Source organism: Perca flavescens, chromosome 23 (genome assembly GCF_004354835.1).
Source record: "Perca flavescens isolate YP-PL-M2 chromosome 23, PFLA_1.0, whole genome shotgun sequence".
NCBI lineage: Eukaryota > Metazoa > Chordata > Actinopteri > Perciformes > Percidae > Perca > Perca flavescens.
The window spans coordinates 4,855,782-4,868,267 of NC_041353.1; the positions used below are offsets into that span (position 1 = coordinate 4,855,782).

Here is a 12,486-nt window from a genome sequence, read left to right on the forward strand (position 1 = left end):
CCACTGAGCTGTATTACATAATCTATTCTCAAGCGTCGCTCCATGTCATCTGGCAGGCAGAGCAGATGTGTTAGTGATATTAACTTTCCCTCTTACACAGACACACACACACACACACACACACACACACACACACACACACACACACAGTGCTAAACCCCCTCTATGGTGCAGTTAACTAAGACAGAACAACATGAGATTACCATTTCTGACACACACAGTCACTTTCTTGTCACCAGTGTGAACAGCAGCAAAAAACATACAAACTGAATATAAACAAAACAAATGTAATATTATTAATATTGAGTGTTTATGTTAGCAGTTATTTTTCTCAGTTTTTTTTTTTTTTTTTTTGGTTAATTCTTTCCTAATAAAAACAAATGTTATAACATGTATATTCAGAAGAAAAATATAAAGGATGAAAAGGGAGGGAGCATATGACAGAAAAAAAAGAGGAGTAAAGGAAAGAAGGTGGGAAAAAGGAAGGACTCTTCTGTTCTTCATTACTCTGCAGAGCACAGACCTAACGTTCACTGAACGCATGGCTGGTTATATGGTTTGTGTGTGTGTGTGGGAATAGTTCTGAACAGAAGCCCTCAGCCTGTCCCCTGAGGGACTCACTAATTGAAGCTTCCTGGATCTAGGTTTTTATGGTCCGCGTCCCCTGAGCCTCCCAAATGGCTGCGGTCGATTTAGTTAAGAGCAGAAACAAACCTCATAAGAAACTAATAAAACCCTGCGGTGCTGAGCTCACAAGGGTTGTGTAAGAGTTGCTAAAGCATCGAGACTTCAGTTTTATACTGCATTTAGAACTGCAAAGATTATTTGATTGACATAAAAAATAAATATCTGGAACTGTTTTTATAATCGATTAAGGCCATGATCACACTTGGCGTCTTTTTTGACAAGAAAACTTTGACTAGGACGCTTTCGTAGTAAAAGTAAAAAGGTTCCAAAAAGCAGCCTAGAGCGTCTTTTGTTGCTAAAATGAATGAATGAATGAAATCTTTATTTCGAACGATTTTAATATATTCAAAATATACAAAGAAATAACTTTCTGTTAAAATTTCAATTTAACAGTTTCCTGCTATGTGGAGCGGTGCTAACGTAAGATAAAACAAAGCGGTGGAGCGAGCTAGGGAAAGAACAGAGAGAGGGAGTGGTGCTACTAACAAAACAAAGAGAGTTCCCCCAACCGTCATTCTGAACAGGGAGCACCCGCTCATACTGTTCAACTCGCTGTGCCCTGACTCCATTTTTTCTTGATGTTATGAAAATTACAGGTTTCGCTACTCAAAAAAGCGATTGACATCAGCAGTTTTTTTAGAAAAGTTTAGACACTCCGAACTGCTGAACAAACGTCGGGGGTGGCGTTTAAAAAAGCGCTCAGGTCGTTTTTGAAAACTCCACGAAATTCTAATGTAAAAAAGATGCTGGCAGCTTAAAAAAAGACGCCAAGTGTGAACATAGCCTAAGTCGATTTTTAAGCAAAATCACCAAAACTTTGATGGTTCCAACTTGCCAAATGTGAGTGATTTGCTGCCTACCACCTTCTCTTTTTTTGCTGGTTCATACAGGTTGCACTTTTCAAGAAAAGGCATATTTAGATTGATCATATCATGCTTCACTCTTTCTGTCTCTCTTTGTATCTGTCTGCCTGCCTGTCTGTCTGTCAGGCTGGGGAAGTCAGAGCTCCAAAGTCCAGATCCATCATAACACTTGGCTCCATTTCCCCGGCCACAACATGAGATGGATCCTCACCTTCTCTGTGCTGTTTGTCCATGTCTGCGAGTTCGCCGAGGGCATCGTCTCCAACAAGTGAGACCTCAGATAGACATCTTATCACATTATCACACAAAATACTAGTTTTGTAAATGTACTAATTATATTTTGTATTTGCCTCTTGCTGTAGAGGGATGCAGACCAACCACCTCCATCTCTTCGTACCAGCCTTCATGGGTTTCATAGCAGCCACGACATCAGTGGTTTACTACCACAACATAGAGACATCCAACTTCCCCAAACTGCTGCTTGGTAAGACTCAACGCTGGGGGGGGTGGGGTGGGGGACTGGGCTGGTTAAGCCTCATCTTTCTTTTTTGCTTACACTTTTATCCATCCTGTACGAATCGGTACATAATTCCCAGCTTTTGACTCCAAATGATTTAGCATTGCACCCCCAGACTATTGTTGGACTCACGATGGAGAGTTTAAAAAAAAAAAGGATCAAAATCCAACCAGAGATATCATCTTTTTCATATCACCCAATTTTCTTCCCTGTCAAAAACCTGGCACCCACATTACCCACAATGCAACTCGGCAAACGTCAGTTTGAATGCAGAGATGAGCAGATGGTTTCTTCACTGGAAGGGCACCCTAGAGTGACATCAATTAAACGGGTTTCATGCTTCTTGTGGTCAGCAGGGTCGGGGATGGGCTAGAAGGGGGGCACAGGGTGCCACCAGCCCCCCCCCCCTGAAATCCACTGGGCTAGAGTGCTGTCAGTCTGACAGTTGTGATTTCCATTGGATCAGAGTTCTGTCACTTGGCTGCCTGTTCTGCCAATCTTCCCAGGCCTTTTCATGCGACCAAATAATGTTATCCAAAATTCTGATACCATGGAACCAGCACTGGAATTGTTTTTTAAGAAAGTGGCAGACTGAGATTATAGAAAATGTGTATTGTATTCGGATATAGGCTTTTTTTTTTTTTATGAAAACGAGTAAAAGGAATAATGAATGTGATATTTTATTTAACAGTATTACATTGTGTTGTTTTATCCTATCGAATATTTCTTGTATTTCTAAGCAGATTTTCTATGCTGTATTCTGATAAAATGTCTGCCAGGCCGCACTTGCGTCATATCGCCGTCCACACCGCGCCAACCGTGCTGACGGCAAGACGCATGAAACACATTTTAAGTACATTTATCAGACTTTGCACTGCTTCCTCTGGAGACTCTAAAGGCATTGTACTACCTTTTATGACATACAAACCTGAAAACACACTTTGATGTGTTAAATTAGTGGAGTTCCCCTTTTATTCATAGTTTATGAATAAAATTCAATGCTGGAATTAAAAGTGGCTACAGTAGAGGCACACCAGAGAGGATACCAAGGGGAATGTTAACGAAGGATTTGCAGCCCTTGCATGGGCTCATGAAATATGCATTTTAACAATATACATCCAATCAACATCAATCAAAATGAAAAAGCAGCAATGTAACTGTCCATTTGTATTCCACTACATCATTTCTACTTCCGCACAGTCCTGTTCATCTACTGGGTGTTGGCGTTCATTACCAAGTCCATTAAGCTGTGGAAGTTTGCAGAGTACCATGTTGGACCACAGCACCTGAGGTTCTGCATCACTGCCCTGCTAGTCCTCCTGTACGGACTGCTGATGGCCGTGGAGATCAATGTCATAAGAGTCCGAGTGAGTAATCATGTTTCATCCAACATCAGTTAAGTCATGTGTTTAATCCAGAAAGAAGGGTGGAACAAAAAACGCATATATTCTTTTCTAATAATTTTATTAGAAATGGACTTTTTTTCTTCTTAGCTTTTTTCTACATCTCATCTTTTGTCTGTTTATTTGATAATGTGTGTGTGTGTGTGTGTGTGTGTGTGTGTGGCATCAATATTGTTTTGATTTCAATATTTTTATACTAACATATCCGTCTTTTTTTTCTTTTTCTTTTTCACGTATTTCTCCCTGTAGAGGTACGTGTTCTTTGCCAACCCTCAAAAGGTGAAACCACCGGAGGATTTACAGGATTTGGGGGTTCGCTTTCTGCAGCCGTTTGTCAACCTGCTGTCCAAGGTAGACAATATACCGTTTATATATATATATATATATATATATATATATATATATATATATATATATATATATATATATATATATATATATATATTTTTTTTTTTTTCAAAATTAATTTCTGTGGGTCATCATGATTAGGTACCAGGAAGTACATCAGAAAAGGGCGAAACAACAACAATGGAAAAAAATAAACTATTTCAGAAATTCATCAAAATCAGAGTTTGATCAGAATTTCATCTCTACTTTTACATACTATGCTTCCCTCAATACTTATTATTGATTATACCAACCCACCACTACCAACCCCCCTCACTTCCCCCAACCCACCCTACCGTCCGCCCACCTCTCCCCCCCCCGCCCCCATTTACCCGCACATTGCTGGTCCTCATTCAAGACAGGTCCCACATACACATACACACACACACGAAAAAATTATTATAATAATAAGGTAGATATCATTTTCTTTTTCCACTTTTCAAAACAATTATTGATACCATCCGAATAGTCTGAAATACAAGAAAAAATGTACCCATTTCACATATTTAGGCCACCAAAAAGCTCAATGTTTAGGTCTCATAATCAGTATCTAATGTCATTGGAGCACAAAGTGGCAGTAGTAAATGGTACAAATTCTTGGCACATTTTTAGGCAACATACTGGTGGATGAATCCTCTCATTATTGGAGCCCATAAGAGGCCCATAGAGCTGAAGAAGATCGGCAAGCTGCCCATCGCCATGAGAGCCCTCACCAACTACCTTCGGCTCAAAGACGCCTACGAGGATCAAAGGGTGAGCAGATGGACGTCCTAACTGTTTTCACGCAAGGTTTTCCGACTGTTCAGATGTAAAATGCATCTATCTTCCCTCCCTAAACTCTCACTCCACACAGACAGCGGAGGATCCGAACCGCGCCCCGTCAATCTGGCGCTCCATGTATCGAGCGTTTGGCCGCCCCATCCTGCTCAGCAGCACCTTGCGCTACCTGGCTGACCTGCTGAGCTTCGCCGGGCCGCTCTGCATCTCTGGCATCGTAAAGTACCTGGACAAGACTAGCAGTGCCACACCGCCAAACAACATCAAGGGTGTATGTATGAGCCTGTGCAAAGATTCTGGTGTTTGGTGTTTTAAGCCCCCAACGTCGCCTTCTAGGCATCGCTGCCTGGCAGGCACAAGGCAATGGTTGATGAATGTTGATGAAACAAATTTTGTTAGGGCGTTTGCGTACGTTAGTTGATGTTAGCTTATCTGTCTTGCCAGATCTCGGAAGAGTTTGGTCCTTAGACAGAAACAAAATGTTCTCCTGATTTGTCGGTCTGAAAAAAGCCATTCTAGTGTCTCTGGCCTGTGAGGCGTGTGTGTGTCTGTGTGTGTGTGTTCTTGTACTTCTATCTCTGTGAGTAACATTTGTGAGTGACATTTTGAAAGGCGAGGAAATTCTTTGCGTGCGTAATACCATTTCAGGACTTGCACATCATGACGTTACAATCATATCATCACGTCAGACACAGCGTTGTCCACACACTTAAACATGCAGTCACACACGTACTGGTGGTGACACGATGACTGCGACCCACGCCTCGCTGAGGTCACACTGGAGAGTGAGTCATTTATTGGTTAGCTGGACTACCCAGCACCACTGACACACAGTGACACAATTTGTGTCTGTGTGTGCGTGCGTGTGTGTGAAGTGTGGACGACCCACAATGATGCACTAATATGCACTCGACATCTAATAAAATGATCTTATGTAAACACTTAAACCAGACTTTGGTCCCGTTGACGGCTTTACTAACATCAGCCCAAACACGGGTGTACATTTCCAAAGTGATTTCTCTGAAGGGAAATGAATGACGTTTAACTTTTCACGTTGTCATCTCACTCACAGTCTGTGTTAATCACCGGCTGTTCAGTTGTGACTCTCCTATGGTGCCGGGTCCATTCATTTCTGAACCCGTGTTTGAGTCAAAGCAGTCATTTTAGATGTCAGCTGTCAGGGTCAAACCTCTCAGGGAAAATGCTGTATTTATACAAAATAGTTCTTTCAGCTTTACTGTTGCTTTGAACTAGTTTGTTTGAGAAGATGAGCTTTAATTTGAGTGTTTATAGCTCATACTTTACATTGGTTTACCCACACTAAAGCTGCAGTGGGTAGAAAGCAATAAAAACACCCGAATTCAAAGTAGAGTGACACCTCATCCTGCAGCTCTCCGTCGCAGGGCAATGCACAGAACAGCCAATAGGAACGCTCTATCTCTCTGAAACAACCTGTGATTGGCCAAAGTCACGGCTAGATCACCTAAAGCCTAAATACAAAGCCAAGAGGAGGTGCACAAGTCTAGTTTATTCTCTGATTACTTAAATTACAATATGCTGTACAGCCGCTCGGTGATCAGGAAAGCCAACCTGATCACAGAGGACCCCTCTCACCCCCTCCATCACTCCTTCCAGCTATTACCATCAGGCAGGCGTTTTAAGGTACCACTGGCCCGAAAAAAACATCTACAAGAAATCCTTCATCCCCTCTGCAATAGCCCAATTGATCAGCACAAAATGAACACCACAGTCAGCTGATAACTTAACACCCCCATGTCTTGTTTTTATGTGTCCGTGTGAATGTCTCTTTGTGACTGGAGCCTTGTCAAAGACAATTTTCCGGAACCGTTGTGTAATAGACAATAAAGTATTACCTTATCTTATTATTATGGAATTTTTGCCCAATGATGCCAAAAATAAATTGCTTTTTGAGATTATAATAGTGTTTTGTAGGCTATCTTTCAGGAAGCAGTAGGAATCAAGTAGTTAGTTTTGAGGTCAAACGACCCATAGATATTTAATTATTGACAAGGAGAAAAGCAGCAAATCTTTGAAAAGCAACAGTTTGTCACTTTTGCTTATCAAATAATTTCAATGAACGATAAGAATTGTTGTTGATTCTTTTGTTGTTGTTGATAGACAAGTCAGTGAATCAACCATTTGTTCCAGCACTTCATTGAATATACAGTTTGCACAAACTATTGACTTCATTCCAGATGTATCAGGATCTGCGCCAGTGTTATAAATCAATATCAGCTGGACCAAACCTGTAACTATTCCACTACAATAACACAAAACATTAGTATCTTCCCATGACAGCACAATGTAGACGGCGCAGCAGACAGAGAGAACGCAGACAGTTTTACAGACGGCGCGGCTGGCAGAAAAGGGGGGGTTGGCAGAGCTGATCAAAGACATCGACTCCTTTTAAATCCATCTCAGCCTATTATGACCAAAAGGTTATAGTACAGACAGAATTGGTCGGAGAGGCAGAGCAGATGCTTGTGTGATGGAAGTATATTTTCATTCAGTCCATTTGGCTGGATGTTGTTAGTGTTGATGTTGAAGGTGAGATGTTGTTGGGCCCGTGCCTGCCTATTAAAGTGGGTATAATGGACAGCTGCGATAAAGAGCAGAGCAGAGCTGGGCTGCATTTCTGAGTGACATGGAAAGTTCCCCACTCACCTCACACTTTAATACAAAGGAGAGGTCTGCTGAGCATCAGACTGAGCTTTTTGCTACTTGTGTGTGTGTGTGTGTGTGTGTGTGTGTTTCCATCTTGTTTTATTCCTACACTGGTATATACTGTATAAAAATCATACATATTCACAGTGCTAGGAGTCGGCTATACAGCATGGATACAATCCTCCCATGTATGTATGTTTACGTCGTAATATTGATGTACTGTATCATTTTCTGAAAATTATCAATATAGAAACTGTTGATAACCAAACACATGAATGTCTTTTTGGGATAATCCAGCAAATTAAACATCTTACAAACCAATGTTCTTCATCACGTTGATGCAAAATAGCATAGAGCATAAATTATAGGGCTGTACCAATGGCTGTACCAATTTTTAATTATTTGTTTTTATATTCAAAGCTTCTATGGAGAAGTTTCCCCATAGTTTCAACTGGGAGATGTGTTTGAGCGGCAAGTTCTCTACGTTCCACCTGCCCTATTAGCTTTTTTAGTTTAACAAATACCAAACTAAACTCATAAAATGGCAAGAAAGTAAGTATTCTTACATCTATTTTTCTTCTTGTCTCTTTCTGTCAAGTTCAAGTTACTTAATTTGTCTCCCAATGGGGCAATTTGTTTTGCAGCAGATAGTGTGGTACAAATCACACACAATCATACACACAATTCAGAGATTGCCTACCTTGCAGGCATAGTTAAAAACAATAAAAACTAGTAAGTCAATACGTTATCTATGGTTCTTTTATATAATTAAGAAGTAGAATGGCTGCAGGTACAAAAGAGTGTTTGTTTATATCTGTTGGTTCCAAGTTTTGGGAGTTTAAAGCGTGATCCAGATGGCAACATCTGAAATTCAGCCTGTAAGGGATGAGAACTATTGGACAGGATAGATTCAACCTTTCTTAGCATCTGCTTCTGATAAAGTTCCTCCAGGCCTTTCTGCGTAGAACCTGTGATGCAGATGCTCACCTTAATTAACCTGGAAAGGGAGGTTTTTTTTGCATCCTTTGTGAGAGCCCCTGCTCAGCGCAGTTCGTTCTTCAGAGGCAGAACATTAAATTAGCAAAATAAAATGACAAAAAAACGGTGTAAAAAAACAACCAACCACTGATATTGAATAGCGTCAGTACCGTTTTGTGGCTCTTATTGTGGCATTGCTGTCCATAGTTTAAATTTAATCGAATCGAGACCTTAAAGGTCCCATGGCATTCAAATTTCACTTAATGAGGTTTTTTAACATTAATATGGGTTCCCCCAGCCTGCCTATGGTCCCCCAGTGGCTAGAAATGGCGATAGGTGTAAACCGAGCCCTGGGTATCCTGCTCTGCCTTTGAGAAAATGAAAGCTCAGATGAGCAGATCTGGAATCTTCTCCTTATGAGGTCATAAGGAGCAAGGTTACCTCCCCTTTCTCTGCTTTGCCCGCCCAGAGAATTTGGCCCACCCATGAGAAAGAGAGAGACATCATGGCTTTCAAATGAGCAAAGTGGCAGTTGGTCAAGGCCACACCCCCACCCTCCACCTTGCCCCCCCCTCCTCAATAGCTACAGACACAGAAATGGCACATCCTAAGGAAAGCTCATTGTGGGACTGGCTCTAGTGGCTGTAATTCTGCACCAAGGCTGAATTTCGGGAAAGAGGCTTCAGATACAGTATTAGGGGACCACTAAGGTCTATATAAAAGAGACTTCAGATACAGTATTAGGGGACCACTAAGGCCTATATAAAAGAGACTTCAGATACAGTATTAGGGGACCACTAAGGTCTATATAAAAGAGACTTCAGATAAACTATTAGGGGACCACTGAGGTCTATATAAAAGAGACTTCAGATAAACTATTAGGGGACCACTGAGGTCTATATAAAAGCATCCAAAGAGCACCATGTCATGGGACCTTTAAAAAGTCAAATGGAATTGGGGATTTGAAGAATTGTGACACCCCTAATATTCATACAGGTGGTTCTCTTCAATGTGCACACGGAGGAGACAAGAGATGTGACACCTGGTACAAGTTTGACCTGCGTGCAACCTTTAAGAAGAACTAGATGTTAATGTATCTTGTGTGTGTGTGTGTGTGTGTGTGTGTGTGTGTGTGTGTGCTCTGTTGTAGGAGCTATATTTAGGCGTGTACTTCATGTCTACCACTGAGCTGCTGCAGAACACCTCAGTCCTTGCTGTGCTTCTCTTCCTGGCTTTGGTCCTCCAGAGGACCTTCCTGCAGGCCTCGTACTACGTCACCATAGAAACGGGCATCAACCTGCGTGGAGCCCTGCTGGTGAGTGAAACATCATGGGAATGTAACTTTTGTTTCCACACTCAGTAGGGGTGTGAATCTTCACTGGTCTCACGATTTGATTACGATTATCCTGTCAACGATTCAAATCGATTCCATATCGCGATGCATCATGGTGCTTCACCTCCTCAGTATTATTATATATCGCTACACATGGTTTTCATCACCAAATTCATATATATATATATATATATATATATATATATATATATATATATATATATATATATATATATATATATGAACTCCCCTTTTTTATTAGCCTGACGTCGTCATACTCAGATTCTAGTCAAGAATATGAGTCTGATACTGCTCCATTGCGCTGTGATTATGGGGCGTGTTTCAACCGAAAATGCCTCTGCACTCAATTGGATAGACCTACAACCAATCAGAGCAACGGAGGAGTTGGGCAACAGGGTTTTCATTGCCCCCCTATCTTCGTAGCGACCATCGGGGCCAGCTGATAAATTAAACTTTTACCGAATCCCGTAGGAAGGACGGCAGAACCATCTTTCCGATGGACAAATGCCTTGATCGCGGTTCTCTGTTCCTCTTTTAAAATGAATGCGCTGTCGATATCTTCTATAACAGATGTGATGGCGGAATCTACACATCTCAATTCTCCAGCGGCAGCCATCTTTGTTGTAAACAAATTCAACCCAAGCACTCTTTGGTGACGTGGTTGATTACGTTACTGTTGATCATCTGTCCATCATCGTATAAAGCCCGTCATGACAATTTGATTGGTCTAAACAGCTCTAATTCGAGCATAGTTGCTCCACGACAGATCAAGTCCAGACCAAACTTCCCAAATGTTGTGGGCGGGGCTAAGTTCAGCTGGCATCCAGGCTACTTTTTTATTGTATGTTCTCTTAAAAAAGACAATCCCTAAATGTATCGGAGTCTGAACACAACGGACAGCATCATTTCAGAGTCCAAGACACATTTAGTTAAAATGTTTTTTATTATATCCCGAGGACAGACTTTGTTTATTAGGTGAGCTGGCTGACATTTGTTTGTTTTATTGTTTTATGAGGACATAAGGGATGTACTTCTTTGCTAAAATTACCTCTGTTTATGATGATTTCTTCTGGCTTTATGATTATGGAAAATTTAGTTGAGCTTCAAGGAAGGACCTTTTTTGTAGGAGATTTTCATAATCTGTTGCTAATGAAATACAAGCTCACATTTTATTTGATTACTTTGCAACGGGAATGCGGTGTCCTCTCCATCATGACAGCTATATATATATATATATATATATTTTGCCTTTTCGTTAAGTTTAATTGTTTACATGTCTGTTTCATTAACTAGGCAATGATTTACAACAAAATCCTGCGTCTGTCCACCTCCAACATGTCCATGGGGGAGATGACGCTAGGGCAGATCAACAACCTGGTCGCTATAGAGACCAACCAGCTGATGTGGTTCCTCTTCCTCTGCCCCAACCTGTGGGCCATGCCTGTACAGGTACGTTGAACTGGATCTCCATTACCGTTCCTTGCCACATTTAATCTTCTATAGTAATGTTTCAGCGAAGACTCGTCCCGTCTCTTTTTGTGTTTTAATTTGCAGATCGTGATGGGAGTGATCCTGCTCTACTATTTGTTGGGCTGCAGTGCATTGGTTGGAGCATCTGTCATAGTTCTGCTGGCTCCAGTCCAGTACCGAATAGCTACAAAGCTGGCAGACACACAAAAAAGCACACTAGTAAGCAGTTTACCTTTATCGTTTGTTTCCTCCAGATTTCTTTGCAGGTTTTATTTTAATGTTTTGGGGGAAATCACAGAACTTCATGATGTAAATCTATTATTTTACAGCAGTTGGTAACTATTATGTCTTATTCTTATTCTTTATTTTATAATGGACAACACACATTAATAAACATTTCTGTAAATATGCCAGTGTTAGCCAGCCGGCTAATTTTCAACGGTAGTCCTTTGGCCAGATGATTTTAGACCAGAGCTACAGGAAACAGCGAGACATTAGTATAGGTTAACTATAATGACAGAAGTCAACAAGACACCATACAGACAGCTAAAGCAATAAATAAGCTTTCTCAATAAGCCATGCAGAGCTACAGGAAGCAGCAAGACAGTAGCGCAGTTACACATCAACAGTATCCCTATTCAGTATAAGAAGCCAAAACACAGCCAAGCAACACAGACACGAGCCATCTTCCTGCGCCGTTCAACCACCTTTATTACAGCACAAGTTAATAAGATGGTAAAATAGTTTAAATACAATGTCTAGTTATGTGAGTTGATTATAGGAAAGGTTAACACAGGTTTTTGCCCCGTCTCTCGTTCAGGAACACTCTACGGATCGTCTGAAAAAGACCACAGAGATCCTAAAGGGCATCAAGTTGCTGAAGCTGTATGCCTGGGAGAATATCTTCTGCGACAGCGTGGAGGACACCAGAGGCAAAGAGCTCAAGAGCCTCAAGACCTTCGCCTTCTATACATCAATGTCTAGTAGGATAGAAACTAAATCTATGACCTGAGTTTGAATTATGTCATTTGCATTTGTGTGTGATTGCAGTCAAGTAGATTCCTTTTTTCTTTATCAGGATTGCTAAAAAAAAAACAACTTGTCCTCATTTTTTTATTATTATATAATGGTTTCTGCTTTATTATTATTCTTTAGCACAGTCAAATGAAAGCTGCTTTCTCTCTCTGTGCAGTCTTCATGAATGCTGCTATTCCCATTGCTGCCGTTCTTGCGGTAAGACACTTTTACCACAATTTTACCAAGACAATAATTTACAAATTTAAGTCCTTTAAATTCTTCTATTTGCTTTTTTTTGTTGTTGCTTTCTTTAACTATAACATGATTGGTCAATTCAAAACTGACCTA

General features: G+C 40.9%; 1 protein-coding gene across 2 annotated transcripts in view; it reads left to right on the forward strand.

Annotated features, from left to right (window-relative positions):
• The window catches only part of abcc9 (ATP-binding cassette, sub-family C (CFTR/MRP), member 9), a 92,194-nt gene that overhangs the window by 11,102 nt on the left and 68,606 nt on the right, over nt 1-12,486 (forward strand). For both annotated transcript variants that reach the window (XM_028570679.1, XM_028570678.1), the window contains exons 3-13: nt 1,677-1,818; nt 1,910-2,034; nt 3,268-3,434; nt 3,720-3,821; nt 4,470-4,610; nt 4,711-4,905; nt 9,448-9,612; nt 10,945-11,100; nt 11,206-11,340; nt 11,942-12,104; nt 12,314-12,354. In XM_028570679.1, coding sequence (XP_028426480.1) covers nt 1,677-1,818; nt 1,910-2,034; nt 3,268-3,434; nt 3,720-3,821; nt 4,470-4,610; nt 4,711-4,905; nt 9,448-9,612; nt 10,945-11,100; nt 11,206-11,340; nt 11,942-12,104; nt 12,314-12,354 — 1,532 coding nt within the window. The remainder of the gene's footprint in view (nt 1-1,676; nt 1,819-1,909; nt 2,035-3,267; nt 3,435-3,719; nt 3,822-4,469; nt 4,611-4,710; nt 4,906-9,447; nt 9,613-10,944; nt 11,101-11,205; nt 11,341-11,941; nt 12,105-12,313; nt 12,355-12,486) is intronic.